The 22,822-nt window shown below is 46.5% G+C and overlaps 1 protein-coding gene and 1 long non-coding RNA gene across 4 annotated transcripts in view; one reads left to right on the top strand and one right to left on the bottom strand.

The window, feature by feature from the left end:
* Nucleotides 1–22,822, top strand: part of GNA15 (G protein subunit alpha 15) — a 190,058-nt gene that overhangs the window by 48,404 nt on the left and 118,832 nt on the right. For both annotated transcript variants that reach the window (XM_063914452.1, XM_063914451.1), the window contains exon 3: nucleotides 21,229–21,413. In XM_063914452.1, coding sequence (XP_063770522.1) covers nucleotides 21,229–21,413 — 185 coding nt within the window. The remainder of the gene's footprint in view (nucleotides 1–21,228; nucleotides 21,414–22,822) is intronic.
* Nucleotides 21,313–22,822, bottom strand: part of LOC134903249 (uncharacterized) — a 199,438-nt gene continuing 197,928 nt past the window's right edge. For both annotated transcript variants that reach the window (XR_010175745.1, XR_010175746.1), the window contains exon 4: nucleotides 21,313–21,397. This is a non-coding gene — a long non-coding RNA (uncharacterized LOC134903249). The remainder of the gene's footprint in view (nucleotides 21,398–22,822) is intronic.

Genomic DNA, 22,822 nt, shown 5'->3' with positions numbered 1-22,822 from the left:
TGACAAGCGTGTGAGCGCTTTATCCACCCTAGGGGATGTTTCCCAACGTGACCTATCCTCTGGCGGGAAAGGGTACGCCATTAGTAACCTCTTTGAAATTACCAGTTTCTTATCAGGGGAAGCCCACGCTTCTTCACACACTTCATTTAACTCTTCAGATGGAGGAAAAGCTACTGGTAGTTTTTTCTCTCCAAACATAATACCCTTTTTTGTGGTACCGGGGGTAACATCAGAAATGTGCAACACATTTTTCATTGCCTCAATCATGTAACGTATGGCCCTACTGGAAGTTACATTAGTCTCATCGTCGTCGACACTGGAGTCAGTATCCGTGTCGACATCTGTGTCTGCCATCTGAGGTAGCGGGCGTTTTAGAGCCCCTGATGGTCTTTGAGACGCCTGGGCAGGCACAGGCTGAGAAGCCGGCTGTCCCACATTTGGTATGTCGTCAAACCTTTTATGCAAGGAGTCGACACTGTCGCGTAATTCCTTCCACAGCACCATCCACTCAGCACACACCAGAGCGCTATATAACACAGGGATCCCACTATAAATGAGTGTTTTCCCTTATAGCTGCTTATATAATATATACTGCACCTAAATTTAGTGCCCCCCCCCCCTCTCATTTTTACCCTTCTGTAGCTTGTACACTGCAGGGGAGAGCCAGGGAGCGTCCTTCCAGCAGAGCTGTGAGGGAAAAATGGCGCCAGTGTGCTGAGGGAGATGGCCCCGCCCCTTTTCCGGCGGACTTCTCCCGCTTTTTCTGGAATTCTGGCAGGGGTATTTTTACACCTATATAGCCTTCCTGACTATATATGGTGTAGATTTGCCAGCCAAGGTGTCTTATATTGCCCTCAGGGCGCCCCCCCACCCCCCAGCGCCCTGCACCCATCAGTGACCGGAGTGTGGGGTGTGCATGAGGAACAATGGCGCACAGCTGCAGTGCTGTGCGCTACCTTGTTGAAGACTGAAGTCTTCTGCCGCCGATTTTCCGGAACACTGCTTGCTTCTGGCTCTGTAAGGGGGCCGGCGGCGCGGCTCCGGGAACGAACACCAAGGTCGGGTCCTGCGGTCGATCCCTCTGGAGCTAATGGTGTCCAGTAGCCTAAGAAGCCCAAACTACCACCTGTTAGGTAGGTTCGCTTCTTCTCCCCTTAGTCCCTCGCTGCAGTGAGTCTGTTGCCAGCAGATCTCACTGTAAAATAAAAAACCTAAATATACTTTCTTTCTAGGAGCTCAGGAGAGCCCCTAGTGTGCATCCAGCTCAGCCAGGCACAAGAATCTAACTGAAGTCTGGAGGAGGGTCATAGTGGGAGGAGCCAGTGCACACCAGTAGTCTAAAGCTTTCTTTTAGTTGTGCCCAGTCTCCTGCGGAGCCGCTATTCCCCATGGTCCTTACGGAGTCCCAGCATCCACTTAGGACGTTAGAGAAATAGGTGTATGAATTCATACTTTTTAAATATTCAGTGACATGCATGCAATTTTATGGTTTAAGAATTTTTAATATTTACTTAAATTCACCATTTTTATTTTATTAATAAATTGTACAATTTTAGTACATAATATCGCTCTGGTACATTATTAATTCTTGAAAACATCAAAGCACACCCTCCTATCTCTTTTTGTATATTTTCAGTGCATTGTGGAAGTAACTTCCCCAATTTTCAGAGGCAGCTGCTAAGCAAAGCATCTCGTGTTACAAGCGCCCAAGTATACCTTGATATACTCCCCTTCTTGATGGTGAACACAGGCCAGCTGAAGCGCTCCTTGTCTTCCAGGGACCGTTCCCATTGATGAAATTCTGCAAACCACTCAAACACAGTGGTTCAGGGTGGTGCTTCCTCCCCAAAAGCAGCTCACAGTCGCTCCAACTCTACTGCTGTCACAGACCACTCTTGTAGTTATAGAATAATAATAATAATTTTATTTATATAGCGCTCTTTCTCTAGCAGGACTCAAGGCATAGAAAACCATAGCTCAACCAGGGCTTTTATTGAGGTCCATAACAAGTTTGTGAAGGTAGTGAACATGCTGACTTCTTGGGTGTGCAGTGCTGCTTATATATGGTTCTGTGCCTTCACATTTCACAAAACTTTTTGCACATCCTTTGTACATTTTGTAATTAATCTTACCGTAAGTCTGTATATTTGCATCCACTGGTATGTGTGTCTGTTTGTAACTTGGCCCCAGGTTTAGAGCTGATGGAAATATTCAGTTAATTCATTAGCAGCTTTGTTTTTCCTTCAATCTCTCTATTTGTACGACAGGTGTAGCTGGAGCAATTGGAAAGCTTTGAAAGCAGCTGTCCTCGCGATCAGTTACACTACTACAGGCATAAAACATTTTTTTGTTACACATATCCTTTACTGTATTGGGTAAACAATTCTGGAGATAACAGGTTATCCCCAATCAGGGCCGGTTCTTGCCCTTTTGGCGCCCCGGGTGGGAAATAGGGGTGTGGCTTCATACAGGGGGTATGGTCAGTTACGCCCCCTGTACAGTAGAGTAGCGCCGCTGAAAGAGAAAAAAAAAAAGAATACTTACTATCTCCGCTCCCGACTGCTGCAGACCTCCGCCGGCGCCGCTCCTCTCCTCGGATCTGGCATAGACAGACACTAGAGGTCAATTATGACCCCTAGCGTCTGTGTCAGTCCCACAACGCTGTGCGGTGCGTGATGACGTCATCGCGCACCGCACAGCAAAGGTCCTCTCCACAAAGGGAAACTAGACGCGTAGCGTCTAGTTCCCGTCACAGTGGGGGGCACAGCAGTAGCGGATCTTGCCATGGTGTGGCGCCCTCCGGAAGGCGGCGCTCGGGCAAAAGTCCTGCTTGCCCGTGGCAAGATCCGTTACTGCCCCCAATGTATTATATGGACGAAGTGCGTTGAGGCAGTTCTCCTGTTTGGGATCCTTCATTTCCTCTGGCTATGTTGTTTCAGTTGTTTAGATAAACTGTATTTGCACTGAACTGTTGTACACTATTTTAAATGTACGCTTAATTCTTGTATGTTAAATGCACTTTTAAACTTGTTACATTATATTATTATTTCTCACTTGCTGTGGCGCTCCTAAGATGTTTGGAGTCTGAAATTTGCTACACCTGTTGAAAGATCACAGTTAACAATCGAGTTATATCCAAGGCAATCTTTTGGGTTAATAACATGGTATGTGTACATTTGGTATCACTTTACATTTACAGTATTTCCAAGCTTCCCTATTTCATTGCACTAGGAGGCACCTGTTGCTCTCATTTGTTTCAGAATGATCTCCATTGTGAAACGTTGCATTCTGCTAAATGGCGTCCACGTGAAGTTAGGGGAGTGCATTTCAGAAGAATGATTAACCTCTGGTTTACAGACCTTTTTCTTTGACATTGGACTCACGCTCACATACTTCAGCACCAGTGATTTTAATATATAAGAATTCTACATTTTGCTTTCACACAGTATGGTTTCTCTTTTCTGCTACTCTGTAGACCAGAGATTTTCAACCTTTTACAACTCACGGCACACTGAACAAGATTTAAATATTGCCAAGGCACACTCAGATATAATGGTGATGTATGGTACAATTGCGTGTCCTAGGATTGTCATGTCACAGCTTCTCCATATATAACGCCTGAGCCACATCTGAGAAAGCCAGAAGAGCCCAACACTGTCCGGTTCCAAAATTAGAACTGGCTCTGCAACCACTAAACTCACCAGTATTGATCATTCCAGGGCCTCAGTAGCGGCAAAATACTGATGGGCCTGGCTCTGCTTCTATGGCGGCACACCTGGAGACTGCTCAGGGCACACTAGTGTGCCACGGCACAGTGGTTGAAAAACACTGCTGTAGAGGATTGTATGATGCTGTGGTCTGTTAAACCCCTTTCAGACATAGCCAAAATTCTGTCAATTTGCCGGGGACGTCAAGTTGTAAGTGTGTAAGTCCTACTTACAGTATGGCTGAGGTTTACAGTTCTGGGTCCACAACTTTGCAGTCGACCAGGGATATTCCCGGAACTTGCAACTTGGGTCAGTGCCCTGGCTTATTTCTGAATGGCGCAATCCATGTTTTTAGCTGATTGGCTGTTCGGAGCTGACTGAGGCTGTTATAGATTACCTCATCAGCTACAGACAGAGGTGTCCCCTTTAAATGACTTCACACTGATGCCAGGGAAGACACTACTTATGTGTGAAAGGGGTCGACCCGAGAAAAGCCAGTGTCTGCGATGTAGTGTGAAAGGTGTTCTTCGTATGTCTGAAAGGGGTATAATACAATTCTTTTAAAGATCACTTGTCTATTTATTGCAGCTTGTATATTCAGTACCATTACCTGAATGGGATCCGGTCTGAAGATCGACAGTATCTAGGTCGACAATGTTTAGGTCGACCACTATAGGTCGACAGTCACTAGGTCGACATGGGTGGAAGGTCGACAGGGTTTCTAGGTCGACATGTGCTAGGTCGACAGGTCTAAAGGTCGACATGAGTTTTTCACATTTTATTTTCTTTTTTTGAATTTTTTCATACTTAACGATCCACGTGGACTACGATTGGAACGGTAATCTGTGCCGAGCGAAGCGAAGGCACCATGCCCGAAGCATGGCGAGCGAAGCGGTGCACTAATTTGGGATCCCGGTCACTCTACGAAGAAAACGACACCAAAAAAGAAAAAAATCCTCATGTCGACCTTTAGACCTGTCGACCTAGAAACCCTGTCGACCTTCCATCCATGTCGACCTAGTGACTGTCGACCTATAGTGGTCGACCTAAACATTGTCGACCTAGATACTGTTGATATGATGAACCACACCCACCTGAATATAGTAGTTTTGGCATACTGACAAACTTGCTGCTTACTTGAGCCAGATATTCTTAGAATTTCTTTGGTATGTTGTCATTACTGGAAAGCAGATAGACTATTGTGTATCTTGACTGATTATTGACACATACTTATACGTTCACAGACATCTGTGTGTGTTTATGTGTTTATCACATTCAGAGACTCTGCTGCTGCTCTTACTGGAAACAAAATACCTGTTCTTTTCTATTTCAATCAACTGTTATTGTTTTGCCGTTAGTGACCTGCTCTTTAGCTAGCTTCCATTTTGCTTTGGGGTTCCAGTCAGTGCCACACATACTGTATATGCAGTTCATATGTCAGTCTAGCTGGGCAGTGCTCATCTTTTGTGCACTTCAGCTTGTGCAAATTCTCAGTGTAATTGCCTTCTGTGACTGTGCCATGCCTGTATGTCACAAATGTGTCTTACTTTGTAAGTTTCTTCACTGATAACAGGTTGCTTTTAGGAATAGGGTCACAAGAGTACATTATTTACTGGTGTCTATTTACTGGTGTCTTTCTCTTTAGCAGGGCCATCGAGAGGTGAGTCGGGTACTCTTTACCCGGGCCCAGGCCTGTTGGAGGGGCCTTGCGCTTGTCCATGTCCATCCTGTCCCCCTGCAGCAGCACTCTCTTTCTCCCTATTTCCCCAGCAGCACACGCTGTTGTTTGCTGGGCTTGAGATAGAGACAGTTGCAGTAACAGTCAGTCCTCTCTTCCAGCATGATGTATGGGGGAAAGGGGCCCCCTCCTTCCGATCTGCCCCTTTTATCAGCCTGCCTTGAGCCGCTGGTGCCTCCCTGCGCAATATATGATATTTTCAATTTGTTAGTAAGGATGGGGGCCTGGCCACACCTCCCAGAGTTGACCACGCCCCCTCCAAGTACCAGGTGCCCAGTAGAGCTGTAGTGCTCTTGCGTACCAGGGGCCCAGTAGAGCTGTTGTGCTCTTGAGTGTAGGTCAGACCTGGTCTTGAGTGTATGGCAGATTGGGTCATATGACCCATGACTTCAGAGTCACCAAGCCATTCAAGCTTTGATGATTCACGGCAGCCTCAATAACTGTAGTGTTGTCATCACTCTGCCGTAATGCACTTAGAATGGTAAGAAGGCAATAATGTGTGGTGTAAAGGGTGGTGTATCGCAGTGGCGGATTTGTCCTATGGGCTGCAGCCCTCCCCCCCCCCCCCCCCACACACACACAGAAAATTCCACCAACCTGCTTGGTGTCAGTGATGCCAGATGCAGCACGTGACTGCACTGGCTTCACTGAGACTTGCAGTGACTTCCTATTGGAAGTCTTATCTGTCAGTGACAGACACTACAGGCAGTAGACAGGGGTTTCTTCCCTCCGGGACTGCCAGACCAGGCAGCGATAAGTAGAGAGCTGGCTTCCTGTAGGCGCCACTCCCTGCCTTTCGCACAGCCCAATCCAGCTTCTAGGGTCTGCAGCCGATGCAGTCCATGGAAACCGGGGGTTTACACAGTCCCTCTGTGGCGTCTGCGCCAGTTCCAGCACCTGCCATATCCATGGCACAGGTGCCGGGACCCCGGACTGGTTGTCACCTCTCCAGGCATGAGGGAAGCGGCAGCCCCCCCCCCCCCCCCCCCGCTACTACTTTTAGGTAGGAGACACTGCTGGGTGTATGTTATTTGTGGTCTGTTGTGTGCAAAGTTAATGTTATGTGGGAACTTTGGAGGGGTTAATGTTGTGGGTGGGATTTCAATGTTATATAGGGCTACTAATGCAATGTGGGGTTGTTAATATATTTTAGGTGCTATTATTGCAACGTGAATTCTCTGTATTAAAGGTTCAAGCTATTACTTTAATGGGGCTAGCTGAAGAGAAATAGGCTTATTTATTAAATGTGATGTTGCTGGTATATTTTTAGGACTGCTACAGGTCTATTAATTAATTGCGAATGCTACTTTAATGTTGTATTAAGTTGGTGGAAGCAGGCCGATTTATTATATATGAATATTATTGGAAATCACAGCCCATTTTGTGGAAATACTTATTTAATAGATGTGACTGCTATTAATTTAAGGTTTTACTAATTGGTAGGAGGCACAGCTATTATTTGCAGGTACTATTGATTTAATTTTGTGGGTAGGGAGATCTATGGGTATTCTGAGGTGTGTTACTATTCTCAGGCGTATTTAGCCTTTTTTTCAATCTTGGATATTTACTATGTCAAACCTGTGACCTGTAGTTCTCCTGAAAAAGCCAATATTATTTCTCTGACGTCCTAGTGGATGCTGGGGACTCCGTAAGGACCATGGGGATATAGCGGCTCCGCAGGAGACAGGGCACAATAATAAAAGCTTTAGGATCAGGTGGTGTGCACTGGCTCCTCCCCCTATGACCCTCCTCCAAGCCCCAGTTAGATTTTTGTGCCCGGCCGAGAAGGGTGCAATCTAGGTGGCTCTCCTGAGCTGCTTAGAATAAAAGTTTAAGTTAGGTTTTTTTCTTTCAGTGAGACCTGCTGGCAACAGGCTCACTGCTACGAGGGACTTAGGGGAGAGAAGTAAACTCACCTGCGTGCAGGATGGATTTGCTTCTTAGGCTACTGGACACCATTAGCTCCAGAGGGAGTCGGAACACAGGTCTCACCCTGGGGTTCGTCCCGGAGCCGTGCCGCCGACCCCCCTTGCAGATGCCGAAGTTGAAGAGGTCCAGAAACAGGCGGCAGAAGACTTTCAGTCTTCATAAGGTAGCGCACAGCACTGCAGCTGTGCGCCATTGTTGTCAGCACACTTCACCAACAGTCACCAACTGTCACTGAGGGTGCAGGGCGCTGGGGGGGGCGCCCTGGGCAGCAATGTATAATACCTTTTTATGGCTAAAATACATCACATATAGCCCTTGAGGCTATATGGATGTATTTAACCCCTGCCAGATCTCACAAACTCCGGGAGAAGAGCCCGCCGAAAAGGGGGCGGGGCCTATTCTCCTCAGCACACGGCGCCATTTTCCTGCTCAGCTCTGCTGTGAGGAAGGCTCCCAGGCTCTCCCCTGCACTGCACTACAGAAACAGGGTTAAAACAGAGAGGGGGGGCACTTATTTGGCGATATGATTACATATATAAAAATGCTATAAGGGAAAACACTTGTATAAGGGGTTGTCCCTGTATAATTATAGCGTTTTTGGTGTGTGCTGGCAAACTCTCCCTCTGTCTCCCCAAAGGGCTAGTGGGGTCCTGTCCTCTATCAGAGCATTCCCTGTGTGTGTGCTGTGTGTCGGTACGTGTGTGTCGACATGTAGGAGGACGATGTTGGTGAGGAGGCGGAGCAAATTGCCTGTATTGGAGATGTCACTCTCTAGGGAGTCGACACTGGAATGGATGGCTTATTTAGGAATTACGTGATAATGTCAACACGCTGCAAGGTCGGTTGACGACATGAGACGGCCGGCAAACAAATTAGTACCTGTCCAGGCGTCTCAGACACCGTCAGGGGCTTGTAAAAACGCCCATTTACCTCAGTCGGTTGACACAGACACAGACACGGACACTGACTCCAGTGTCGACGGTGAATAAACAAACGTATTTTCCTTTAGGGCCACACGTTTCATGTTAAGGGCAATGAAGGAGGTGTTACATATTTCTGATACTACAAGTACCACAAATAAGGGTATTATGTAGGGTGTGAATAAACTACTTGTAGTTTTTCCTGAATCAGATAAATTAAATGAAGTGTGTGATGATACGTGGGTTTCCTCCGATAGAAAATTATTGGCGGTATACCCTTTCCCGCCAGAAGTTAGGGCGAGTTGGGAAACACACCTTAGGGTGGATAAGGCGCTCACACGCTTATAAAAACAAGGGGCGTTACCGTCTCCAGATACGGCAGCCCTCAAGGAGCCAGCTGATAGGAAGCTGAAAAATATCCTAAAAGTATATACACACATACTGGTGTTATACTACGACCAGCAATCGCCTCAGCCTGGATGTGCAGCGCTGAGGGGGCTTGGTCGGATTTCCTGACTGAAAATATTGATACCCTTGACAGGGACAAGATTTTATTGACTATAGATGCATTTCTATATATGCGAGATGCGCAGAGGGATATTTGCATTCTGGCATCAAGACTAAATGTGATGTCCATATCTGCCAGACGAAGACACGACAGTGGTCAGGTGATGCAGATTCCAGACGGCACATGGAAGTATTGCCGTATAAAGGGGCGGTCCATCGGACCTGGTGGCCATGGCAACAGCTGAAAAATCCACCTTTTGTTACCCCAAGTCACATCTCAGCAGAAAAGGACACAGTCTTTTCAGTCTCAGTCCTTTCGTCCCCATAAGGGCAGGCGGGCAAAAGGGCCAGTCATATCTGCCCAGGGGTAGAGGAAAGGGAAGAAGACTGCAGCAGGCAGCCCATTCCCAGGAACAGAAAGCCTCCACAGCTTCTGCCAAGTCCGCAGCATGACGCTGGGGCAGTACAAGCGGACTCAGGTGCGGTAGGGGGTCATCTCAAGAGTTTCAGCACGCAGGGGGCTCACTCACAAGTGGACTCCTGGATCCTACACGTAGTATCCCAGGTGTACATTGGAAATTCGAGACGTCTCCCCCTCACAAGTTCCTGAAGTCTGCTTTACCAACGTCTCCCTCCGACAGGGAGGCAGTATTGGGAACAATTCACAGGCTGTATTCCCAGCAGGTGATAATCAAAGTACCCCTTCTACAACAAGGGAAGGGGTATTATTCCACACTATATTGTGGTACTGAAGCCAGACGGCTCGGTGAGATCTGAAATATTTGAACACTTACATACAAGCGTTCAAATCAAGATGGAGTCACTCAGAGTAGTGATAGCGAACCAGGAAGAAGGGGACGATATGGTGTCACTGGATATCAGGGACGCTTACCTACATGTCCAAATTTGCCTTCTCACCAAGGGTACCTCAGGTTCGTGGTACAGAACTGTCACTATCAGTTCAGACGCTGCCGTTTGGATTGTCCACGGCACCCCGGGTCTTTACCAAGGTAATGGCCGAAATGATGATTCTTCTTAAAAGAAATATGGACGCTTTCCTGATAAAGGCAAGGTCCAGAGAACAGTTGGAGGTCGGAGTAGCACTATCTTAAGTAGTTCTACGACAGCACGAGTGGATTCTAAATATTCCAAAATCGCAGTTTTTTCCGACGACACGTCTACTGTTCCTAGGGATGATTCTGGACACAGTCCAGAAAAGGATGTTTTCTCCCGGAGAAGAAAGCCAGGGAGTTATCCGAGCTAGTCAGGAAACTCCTAAAACCAGGAAAAGTATCAGTGCATCATTGCACAAGGATCCTGTGAAAAATGGTGGTTTCTTACAAAGCGATCCCATTCGGTAGATTTCACGCAAGAACCTTTCCGTGGGATCTGCTGGAAAAATGGTCCGGATCGCATCTTCAGATGCATCAGCGGATAACCCTGTCTCCAAGGACAAGGGTGTTTCTTCTGCGGTGGCTGCAGAGTGCTCATCTATGAAAGGGCCGCAGATTCGGCATTCAGGACTGGGTCCTGGTGACCACGGATGCCAGCCTGAGTGGCTGGGGAGCAGTCACACAAGGAAAAAATTTCCAGAGAGTGTGATCAAGTCTGGAGACTTCTCTCCACATAAATATACTGGAGCTAAGGGCAATTTACAATGCTCTAAGCTTAGCAAGACCTCTGCTTCAAGGTCAGCCGGTATTGATCCAGTGGGACAACATCACGGCAGTCGCCCACGTAAACAGGGCGGCACAAGAAGCAGGAGGGAAATGGCAGAAACTACAAGGATTCTTCGCTGGGCGAAAAATCATGTGATAACACTCTCAGCAGTGTTCATTCCGGGAGTGGAAAACTGGGAAGCAGACTTCCTCAGCAGGCATGACCTCTACCCGGGAGAGTGGGGACTTCATCGGGAAGTCTTCCACATGATTGTAAACCGTTGGGAAAAACCAAAGGTGGACATGATGGCGTCCCGCCTGAACAAAAAACTAGACGGATATTGCGCCAGGTCAAGGGACCCTCAGGCAATAGCGGTGGACGCTCTGGTAACACTGTGGGTGTACCAGTCAGAGTATGTGTTCCCTCCTATGCCTCTCATACCAAAAGTACTGAGAATCATAAGAGGGAGATGAGTAAGAACGATACTCGTGGTTCCGGATTGGCCAAGAAGGACTTGGTACCCGAAACTTCAAGAGATGTTCACGGAAGACCCGTGGCCTCTACCTTTAAGAAAGGACCTGCTCCAGCAGGGGCCTTGTCTGTTCCAAGACTTACCGCGGCCGCGTTTGACGGCATGGCGGTTGAACGCCGGATCCTGAAAGGGCATTCCAGATGAAGTCATCCCTACCCTGGTCAAAGACAGGAAGGATGTAACCGCAAAACATTTTCACCGCATTTGGTGAAGATATGTTGCGTGGTGTGAGGCCAAGAAGGCCCCTACAGAGGAATTCCAACTGGGTCGTTTCCTACATTTCCTGAAAACAGGACTGTCTATGGGCCTAAAATTAGGGTCCATTAAGGTTCAAATTTCGGCCCTGTCGAATTTCTTCCAGAAAGAACTGGCTTTAGTGCCTGACGTTCAGATGTTTGTAAAAGGGGTACTGCATATACAGCCTCATTTTGTGCCCCAGTGGCACCTTGGAATCTCAATGTTTTGAGTTTCCTAAAGTCACATTGGTTTGAACCACTCACCACTGTGGACTTAAAATATCTCACATGGAAGGTGACGATGCTATTAGCCCTGGCTTCAGCCAGGCGTGTGTCAGAATTGGCGGCTTTATCATATATAAAGCCCTTACTTAATTTTTCATTCTGACAGGGCAGAATTGAGGACTCGTCCTCAATTTCTCCTTAAGGTGTTTTCTGTTTTTCACATGAACCAACCTATTGTGGTACCTGCGGGTACTAGGGACTTGGAGGACTCTAAGTTACTTGACGTTGTCAGGGCCCTGAAAAATATGTTTCCAGGACGGCTGGAGTCAGAAAATCTGACTCGCTGTTTAGCCTGTATGCACCCAACAAGATGGGTGCTCCTGCTTCTAAGCAGACGATTGCTCGCTGGATTTGTAATACAATTCAGTTACACATTCTGTGGCAGGCCTGCCACAGCCAAAATCTGTAAAAGCCCATTCCAAAAGGAAGGGGGCTCATCTTGGGCGACTGCCCGAGGGGTCTCGGCTTTACAACTTTGCCGAGCAGTTACTTGGTCAGGGGCAAACACGTTTGCTAAATTCTACAAATTTGATACCCTGGCTGAGGAGGACATGGAGTCTCTCATTCGGTGCTGCAGGGTCATCCGCACTCTCCCGCCCGTTTGGGAGCTTTGGTATAATCCCCATGGTCCTTACGGAGTCCCCAGCATCCACTAGGACGTCAGAGAAAATAAGATTTTACTTACCGATAAATCTATTTCTCGTAGTCCGTAGTGGATGCTGGGCGCCCATCCCAAGTGCGGATTGTCTGCAATACTTGTACATAGTTATTGTTACAAAAATCGGGTTATTCTTGTTGTGAGCCATCTTGTCAGAGGCTCCTTCGTTGTTATCATACTGTTAACTGGGTTCAGATCACAGGTTGTACGGTGTAATTGGTGTGGCTGGTATGAGTCTTACCCGGGATTCAATATCCTTCCTTATTATGCACGCTCGTCCGGGCACAGTATCCTAACTGAGGCTTGGAGGAGGGTCATAGGGGGAGGAGCCAGTGCACACCACCTGATCCTAAAGCTTTTATTATTGTGCCCTGTCTCCTGCGGAGCCGCTATATCCCCATGGTCCTTACGGAGTCCCCAGCATCCACTACGGACTACGAGAAATAGATTTATCGGTAAGTAAAATCTTATTTTAAATCTGACTTTTACTGCTATCAACTCCGCACCCTCTGGAAAGGGGTACAGGTACAGCCCTGCCTTGGGTAGTCTGGAGTGGTGGGACTTCTTTATTGGGGGTTCCCACTTCCCCAGGACTCCCTGACCTGGGCTCACCAGTTAGAGAGAAGAATGCTTTGGCCAGGCAGACCAGTGAACTGTGTCTCCTGGCTGTGGCATTATCCCCCAGCTAGTGGAACCCAGTGCTGGTTCTAAAAATATGGTGGGACCCGTACGCAATTTTTCCCCATATTTTTATATCCAAGGCAGGCTCCAAGAGCCCGTTGCTGGTTCATTAAATACACATTTTGTCCCGCGTAGTCTTTGAACAAAAGCCGTCTCAAATTGCCTGGTCCTGGTTATGCTTTCAATGGGGAGAAGCACATGCACTTTTTCAGTTTTTTAACACTTTCTTTAATTTTTCCACTTTCTTTACTTTGTTTTTACACAGAGAAGCACACTGCTCTGTCAGGGCTTCTCAAAACACGCTGACCACAGGCACACTATTCAAAACCCAACTAAACACAATTATATACATTATTCTGTCAAACATGATTCTCAGTAAATATGAGTGTTTGATCTTGAGAAACTCTCATGTGTCCCAGCGATGCTGACTGTGGGACTCGGGCACAACACGATTCTTAGTACATTTACCCCCTTGAGCAGGAATTCCCAACCTCAGTCCTCAGGGCACACTAACAATCCAGGTTTTAGTGATATCTATGCTTGAGCAAGGGTGACTTAAGTAGTGCCTCAGTCATTTTGATTTAACCATCTGTGCTGAAGCCTGGATATCACTAAAACCTGCACTGCTGGTGTGCCTTGAGGAAGAAGGTTGGGAATTCCTGCCCTAGAGTTTTAACTCTTTGCTTGACTTTCCAGGAAGTAAATAGTACCCATCTCATTACAATCAGGGCTCGAACATTCAAAGTATGCAGCAGCACTATTATACCAACACAGTTAAAACGCAGCGTTAAATATTTAACTGTTAATGCTTTAAGCTGCATTTTACCTGTTTCAGTATACTGACTTCAGCATACTGGTGCCAATATCCTGCATGTCAACATTATGAATGTCAAGCATACAGTATGTCTCCGCATTCAAAGATGAAAAGTAGCAGCAACTGGACTTAGGAGTCCAGCAGACACAACACTGTCTGTCCTGATTTTGGTAGGATGATAATGTTGTCATACCGCCCAACATGACCCTCTCCAGGAGGGACAAAATGCTCTGTTCCTGGACTTTTCTCTCAATTTATGATTGCTGGCACCTGTGTTGAACAGGTTAATGGATAAGAAAGGTGTCTCAGCACAGGTGACTGCAATCATACATCAAGAGGGAAGTCCAGGAGCAGAGCATTCTGTCCCTCCTGGAGAGGGTCATGTTGGGAGGTATGTGTTGTTGGGGCCTGACCCGAGCTGTAAGGAATTTGTCATGTTCCTTTTAATGCTGCTCTGTTCTGGACAGCGGATATTTCTTTTTTAATTGTATAACCACTGAATAGCAATAACAAATAATTATTGTGGTCACAGACCTTGTCTGAGGTATGTCTTTGAAAAAGTCAGTGGTGCAATCCATTGCCTGATCCCATTTCGGGTGAATGGGCCGATGACTGTATAGGTATGTATGCAGGACTGTTGCAACTGGATTATAACGCTCCTACAACAGTAAGGATCGGGAGGTCGCCTCTTAAGTGCTGTTTAATATTTGTTGGTCTGCTGACCTCCCGATCCCATAGAAGCCGGACATATTGAGCTATTTCTTGCATTGGGCATGCCCCCAGAGCATACTTGCCTACCTGACCCTCTGCATGAGGAAGAAAATGCTCTGTTCCTGGACTTTCCTGGAAATGTATGATTGCCATCACCTGTGGTGAGCTAGTTAATTGATAAGAAAGGTGTTTCACCACAGGTGATGGCAATCATACATTACCAGGAAAGTCCAGGAACAGAGCATTTTCTCCCTCATGGAGAGGGTCAGGTAGGCAAGTATACCCCAGAGTGATGAAAAACAGGGTGTGTTGTGCGGACATGCAGGACATTCCCCTCATGAGGCATGACTTTGCCCTATGACATTGTGACCAAGCAGACAATGTTTAGTAGTCACCAAAATGAATATCTACCTGCTCCACTGGAAAAAGCATATCCACGTATCATCAACTACTGGAGATTTGTTACTGATAGTAGGACAAATCATTTCTGAAAATGACAAATTGTAGGCATGTAGTGCAGTGCGGTATTATGTATTGTGCTGTGCCCTTTTTTTTTATACAAATGCACGTAAGATTTTGTAACACACGTATTTTACATATGTAAATGACAGTGGGCCTAATTAAGATCTGATCGCAGCAGCAAAGTTATTAGCTAATGGACAAAACCATGGGGGTCATTCAGACCTGATCACTGGGCTGCGTTTTTTGCTGTCCTGTGTTCAGATAGTCGCCGCCTACAGGGGGAGTGTATTTTTGCTGTGCAAGTGTGCGATGCTATGTGTATGCCGAGCTGCTAAAATTCTTTGTGTGCAGTCTCTACGCAGCCCAGGACTTACTCCTCCAGTGCGATGGAATCAGGCTGATCAGGGCCAGAGCTGACGTCAGACACAGTCCCTGAAATGCATGGACACGCCTGCATTTTTCCGGAGACTTCCAGTAAACAGTCAGTTGCCACCCACAAGTGGCTTCCTCCTGTCAATCACCTTGCGAAACGCTCATGCGAACTGATTTTTTGCACCATCCCGTCAATGACCAGCGATCCCCGTTGTTGTCTGACACTCTTGTGCATTGCGGTGCATATGCATGCGCTGTTATCACCTGATCACCCGCTGTGCGAAAACGCACATCAGTGATCATATCTGAATTACCTCCCATGTGCACTGCAGGGGGGGGCAGATATAACATGTGCAGAGAGAGTTAGATTTGGGTGGGGTGTGTCCAAACTGAAATCTAAATTGTAGTGTAAAAATAAAGCAGCCAGTATTTACCCTGCACAGAAACAAAATAACCCACCCAAATCTAACTCTCTCTGCACATGTTATATCTGCCTCCCCCCCCCCCCCCCCCCTCCCTCCTGCAGTGCACATGGTTTTGCCCAGTAGCTAACAAATTTGCTGCTGCGATCAGATCTGAATAAGTCCCAGTGTCTGCAGGGGTCCAACCTTTAGCATGCTATGTGTGTGTTGGGTGGTCCAAGCCATTGAGAAGTACATGCCGACTTGATTCTTCTGCTTTATATTGCTACCAGATTAAAAGACATTTTGTTAAAATGATATTAAACAGATGGGCAGATACAGACTATTTTATGATGTAATAACTGAGATTTGGGGATTGAGTTGGTGATCTAGTTCTAGGTTCTGTGGTTTGGTTATTCATATATGGAGAAGATTTATCAAAGTTTTGAGATAAATAAGATGGAGTGAGTTAAAGTACCAACCAATCAGGTTCTAACTTTCCACTTACAGGCTGTGTCTGAAACACCCCCCCCCCCTTTCAAAAAACAGGAGCTGATTGGTTGCTACTTTGGGGGAGATTTATCAAAGCTTGGAGAGAGATAAAATACCTACCAATCAGCTGCTAGAGTTAGACACTGGTAAGTACTTTATGTCTCTTCACTTTATCTCTCTCCATGCGGGATGCACTAACCCTTGCCTGTACATCCTGCCACACATCGCAGTGACATAGCATTGATACTAATCACATATGCATTCATATATGTTAATGTATATACAATTAGTACCTCACAGGACAGCTCTCCCAATAAGTGCTGTCCTTTACGATCAGCGACGGCCCCTGGACTTTTGGGTTTATGACTGCATTTTTCCTTAAGTACATCGCGCCATCTAAGAGAAATAAATTCCCCCCTATAATCTGGAAGTGTTGCACACTGGCACCCAACTACATAAGACTGCCGACACTTTGTACAAGGGGTAAGCACTAAAGGTCCATACACACTAGACGACATCGCTCTATGAGCGACGTCGTCTAGGGTTTCCCCTCCCGGGCCGGGCGGTCGGCGGCCGCCCGTCACACAGAGCGATATGACTGCTGATATTGCTCAGTGACGTCACGCAGCCGCGGGCCGTGCATGCAGCTCCTGGACGACAGTCCAGATCGAGCATGCATGCACTGCCGACAGCGACGATCATTGTTGAACCGCGGGGCCGCGCATTGATTGTAGCTGGCTGCATGCACACTTGCTGAGAAAATGAGCGATGTCGCTCAGGAAGGGGGAATATGAGTGGCGTCGCTCAGGAAGGGGGAATATGAGTGGCGTCGCTCAGGAAGGGGGAAAATGAGCGACGTCGCTCAGGAAGGGGGAAAATGAGTGACGTCGCTCAGGAAGGGGGAATATGAGTGACGTCGCTCAGGAAGGGGGAATATGAGTGGCGTCGCTCAGGAAGGGGGAATATGAGTGACGTCGCTCAGGAAGGGGGAATATGAGTGGCGTCGCTCAGGAAGGGGGAAAATGAGCGACGTCGCTCAGGAAGGGGGAATATGAGTGACGTCGCTCAGGAAGGGGGAATATGAGTGGCGTCGCTCAGGAAGGGGGAATATGAGTGGCGTCGCTCAGGAAGGGGGAAAATGAGCGACGTCGCTCAGGAAGGGGGAAAATGAGTGACGTCGCTCAGGAAGGGGGAATATGAGTGACGTCGCTCAGGAAGGGGGAATATGAGTGGCGTCGCTCAGGAAGGGGGAATATGAGTGACGTCGCTCAGGAAGGGGGAATATGAGCGGCGTCGCTCAGGAAGGGGGAAAATGAGCGACGTCGCTCAGGAAGGGGGAATATGAGTGACGTCGCTCAGGAAGGGGGAATATGAGTGGCGTCGCTCAGGAAGGGGGAAAATGAGCGACGTCGCTCAGGAAGGGGGAATATGAGTGGCGTCGCTCAGGAAGGGGGAAAATGAGCGACGTTGCTTATTTTCTCGGCAAGTGTGTGTATGCATCTTAAGTCATGATGGACACAGTAGCACAGTGAAGGATATGGCTTTGTAGTGTTATTCATATTTAATCAGATGCAGAGCTTACAGATGAAAACAAGGATGTTTTGAGACAACAATTCTCTTCTCCAGCTACAAGTATGACATCAACAAAGTGGAAATATTTATACACAATACTGGATGACGCTTTGAGTCATCTGATCTGATCAACACGTTATGTAAATCTAATCATAATCAGATAGCCTGTAACTTAATATGCTTCCACCTGTAGTAATGCAATAGCACAATATTATCTATAATAAAATAATAAGTTCTTTTTGATAAAAGCATCTAGTGACACCAATAGCACCATACCTGATAATATTCATAGATCATAGTAACAGTAAAGGACCATTTAAAAAAAATATATATATCTATTGCTTACAATTGTCTTATGGGTGATGAGAAGAAAGAAGAACACCTTGGTGGGGGCACTCCTATTAGTATGTGATGTCATTAGAAAGTTAAAACTTAACCTCTATCTCATATTCTCTAAAACACAGAATAATGAGACACAAATATACAGCCTTAATAAAATGATTCTATAAGTAGAGGCATATTTGAAAACAGTATCCAGAAGTAGGAAAGTGTATTTCAAATAACGTTGCTTAATATTCCGTAAACTCTCCTGTGGAATAAATATGCATATTGCTAAATAGACGCAGGGGCGTAGCCAGAACTTTGTGGGCCCCATAGCAACATTTTGAAGGGGCCCTTTTCCCAATGCTTCTACAGAGTGCCTTAGTTAATGCTATGCCCCATAGTAGTGCCGTAGTTAGTAGTGCCTTAGTTAATGTTATGCCCCATAGCAGCGTCCTAGTTAGTAGTGCCTTAGTTAATGTCATGCCCCATAGTAGTGCCCTAGTTAGTAGTGCATTAGTTAATGTTATTCCCCATAGTAGTGCCTTAGTTAATGTTATGCCCCATAGTAGTGCCCTAGTTAGTAGTGCCTTAGTTAATGTTATGCCCCATAGTAGTGCCCTAGTTAGTAGTGCATTAGTTAATGTTATTCCCCATAGTAGTGCCTTAGTTAATGTTATGCCCCATAGTAGTGCCCTAGTTAGTAGTGCATTAGTTAATGTTATGCCCCATAGCAGCGTCCTAGTTAGTAGTGCCTTAGTTAATGTCATGCCCCATAGTAGTGCCCTAGTTAGTAGTGCATTAGTTAATGTTATTCCCCATAGTAGTGCCTTAGTTAATGTTATGCCCCATAGTAGCGCCCTAGTTAGTAGTGCATTAGTTAATGTTATGCCCCATAGTAGTGCCTTAGTTAATGTCATGCCCCATAGTAGCGCCCTAGTTAGTAGTGCCTTAGTTAATGTCATGCCCCATAGTAGCGCCCTAGTTAGTAGTGCCTTAGTTAATGTTATGCCCCATAGTAGCGCCCTAGTTAGTAGTGCCTTAGTTAATGTCATGCCCCATAGTAGCGCCCTAGTTAGTAGTGCCTTAGTTAATGTCATGCCCCATAGTAGCGCCCTAGTTAGTAGTGCCTTAGTTAATGTTATGCCCCATAGTAGCGCCCTAGTTAGTAGTGCCTTAGTTAATGTTATGCCCCATAGTAGCGCCCTAGTTAGTAGTGCCTTAGTTAATGTTATGCCCTGTAGTAGCGCCCTAGTTAGTAGTGCATTAATGTTATGCCTCATAGTAGCGCCCTAGTTAGTAGTGCATTAGTTAATGTTATGCCCCATAGTAGCACCCTAGTTAGTAGTGCATTAGTTAATGTTATGCCCCATAGTAGCGCCCTAGTTAGTAGTGCCTTAATGTTATGCCCCATAGTAGCGCCCTAGTTAGTAGTGCATTAGTTAATGTTATGCCCCATAGTAGCGCCATAGTTAGTAGTGCATTAGTTAATTAATGTTATACCTCATAGTAGTGCCATAATTCATATTATATCACATTGTAGGGCACCCAGTGCACATTATGCAATACAGTACTACCAATTCTTATTATGACATACAGTGTCCTCAGTTCATATTATGGCACACTATAGTGTCTTCACTTCATATTGTGCCACATTACAGTTCCCCAGTTCATATTATGTAACAGTATAAGTTCATTTTATACCACATTACAATGGATATATTGTAGGCCCCAAGGCAAAAGTTTGTAAGGACCCCTATGTGTCACCCATTGGTGAAAAATGTATCTAATACATGTAACATTTACAGGTAATGTGTCCCCTCTCAGCCCTTGGGCCCATAGCAGCTGCACTGCCTGCACCCCTGGTAGCTACACCCTTTCATAGAGGACCTGAATTGCAGATGGATGCTGTTGTGTCCCATTAGTGCCTGATGCCAGAGTAGCAGGTGTGATAATAAGCAAACGCCAGTTTCAGCCTTCCCCGTGTGCACTAGCATGTTCCAGAGGGTGCACGCCCTGAGACACCCATTCTCTGCACACTTGTACACAGTACCACTGCTGGTGGCTCCAGGCAGTCCACCATTAGTGCACTATCATGTTCACCATCGACACATGCACCTGAACATGGACTCCGTGGAAGCGGCTGTGCAACTGAGAATGCGGCCGCTATTACTGACACGCCTGCAACACTCCCATGACACGCCCACATGTTGGATATTTTTGTGTTCACTAAAGGCCACCGCCCAGGAGTACCCATCACTCTGCCTATCCAGTTCTGTTGTCCGCTCTACCAATCCCAACAGCACCATTGTGCGTACACTCTGGGATACGTATGCGCCATCGGCACTCAAACTCTCAACCTCATACACCACAGTCAGATACTTAACACATGGCTCTATTTGCCCCTGCATTGGAAGCCTGGTAATTCTGACTTAATGAAGCTAGTCATAATTGTCAGGGGCAAATAGCGCCAGGTGTCTGACTGTAGTAAGTGAAGTTAAGAGTTTGAGTCCCGGGTATGCCATGCTAATCATTGTGTGTTATAAATATAGGAGAATTTAAGTCAATGACAAGGTGCACATAAATCACACAATGGTGGAAATGCAACAGCCTGCAAGATCCCAGGAGATCTGATGTTTTAAAGTGGCAATCATTTAAAAGGTCTAACCAGGTTGGATTTGCCTTTTAAATATTTGTCACTCAAAAACATTGGGCAGACGTCGGGGTCTTGCCAATGCCTGCAAGTCGCACTCTATTACACAAAACAAATGTGTTGTACATAGTAGTAAAACAGTCACACAGTGAATTCTTTATTTGTGCCAGTGCATTTTCTCTTGAACTATGGGGGTCATTCAGGCGTGGTTACACCTGCGATATCATCATTTAGGGTGATTTCCTGGCCTGTGCAATGTGCGACTTACATGGCACCACAGGTGCTGTAAGCTGCCCAATGGTGAGAGAGAGATCTGATGCAACCAGCGCAGAGCACTACTGCAGCAGGAGGTGTCTGCTTGTAATAGACGCCTCCTGCTGCATCACCGTACAGCGCTATCACTTTAGAAAATATGTACTTTGACTTAAAAGATGTGTTCCTAAGCTATACCAAATTTTTTTGTTTTTATCCTTTCTAAACCGTTTCATAACCTGTACTGTACAGTCCAAAGAGTTAATGACAAATTGATTGTGTATGTACAGGGCCTGCATTTATCTCCATTGTATTTCTTCTAACAGGAACAGGAGAGAGTGGAAAGAGCACATTTATTAAGCAGATGCGTATCATCCATGGATCTGGTTTCTCAGACCAAGACCGCATAATGTATGCACAACTTGTACATCAGAACATTGTCACCTGTGCCCAGTCTCTGGTGGGAGCTATGGAGACCCTCCGAATACCATATATCTGGGAAGAAAATAAGGTAACGTCATGTTTAAGAAATGTAAATAATTATACTACACATACATGGACACTCTTCATAAATGTTTCAATAAATGAAGTTTGTATAAACCTTGTGCTTCACTTATGTTTTCCCCAGAACAGATAAGGGCCATATAGGCCTGGGGATGAAAATGATCAATGTCATATTGCTTTGTGGGCATGTCCAGTGCATGTCATGTACACCCCCTACACTATGAGCCCCAGTGTCTCCCCAAATTAGTTAATTTGCATAATTTTGTGAGGAAAATATAAATTGGATTTCTCTGTCCTCCATAGGGGATACTGGTGGTTGTTTACTGTGGGGTATAGATGGGGTCCTATGGAGCCGGTGCACTTTAAAATTTTTTTATAGTGATGGTGTGTGCTGGCTCCTTCCCACTATGCCCCCTCCCACAGCCAGTTTAGCATTATGTGCCAGGCACGTCTCTGGAGAGCTCCAGAAAATAATTCATTTTCATCATTATTTTCTGTTTATTTTACTTTATTTTCGGGCAGGCAGCTGGCTTACTGCCTACCCACCACTTCGGTACTCTGTCGGGGATCCGTTCCCACCTGTTGAGAGGCGGATGCACAGATCCCCAGCTCCTGGGACACTGGGGGTCATTCCGACCTGATCGCGTGCCGCGCTTCTTCGCAGCCATACGATCGAGTCGGAACTGTGCATGCGCTGCGGCCGCATTGCGCAGGCACGTCGTTGCCCAGCGATGGCTGACGCTGCTAATGAAGAGAGCGGTTGCAACGGCAACCGCAAGAAGATTGACAGGAGGAAGGCGGTGCCGGGTGTCAACTCACCGTTTTCTGGGCGTGGAGATCCAAATGCAGGAGTGTCGAGGTGTTTGGAGGGTGGATGTCTGACATCAATTCCGGGACCTGCAATGCTGGATTGATCGCACAGGGTAAGTAACTCTTACCCTGGTCTTGTTCTACATAAAACTTTTTTTGCATAGCAGGGCTGCATAAGCGATCGCAGCCTTGCTATGCAAAAATCCACTCCCCCATATGCGGCATCTAGTTGATCGCATGGGCTGCAAAAAGTTGCAGCGTGCAATCAACTCAGAATGACCCCCACTGTCTCAAGCTTCCTCACTCCGCAACCATAGAGGACTGCACTGGAGAGCCTGCATTATCACCGGGCAGAGTCAGCTGAAGACCAGCGGTTATACTTGGGCGTGGAGGGCACTGAGAGACGCACCATTGAGGGGTCAGAGCTATGTGAACACACTGAAGGTGGTTCCCTGTAGAGAGACAGGCACCATTATCTCTGCTCAGAAGTGGCTCCTGCCTAACTCCAACAGCGCGGAACGGGCCAACAAATGAATTTCTACCAGACAGTCTAACATCCAGATTACTGTGGGGATAGGGGGCTGTAAGGTGATACATATATATTGT

The sequence above is a fragment of the Pseudophryne corroboree genome, chromosome 1 (genome assembly GCF_028390025.1).
Source record: "Pseudophryne corroboree isolate aPseCor3 chromosome 1, aPseCor3.hap2, whole genome shotgun sequence".
Classification (NCBI taxonomy): domain Eukaryota; kingdom Metazoa; phylum Chordata; class Amphibia; order Anura; family Myobatrachidae; genus Pseudophryne; species Pseudophryne corroboree.
This window is presented reverse-complemented; position numbering and strand designations above follow the sequence as displayed.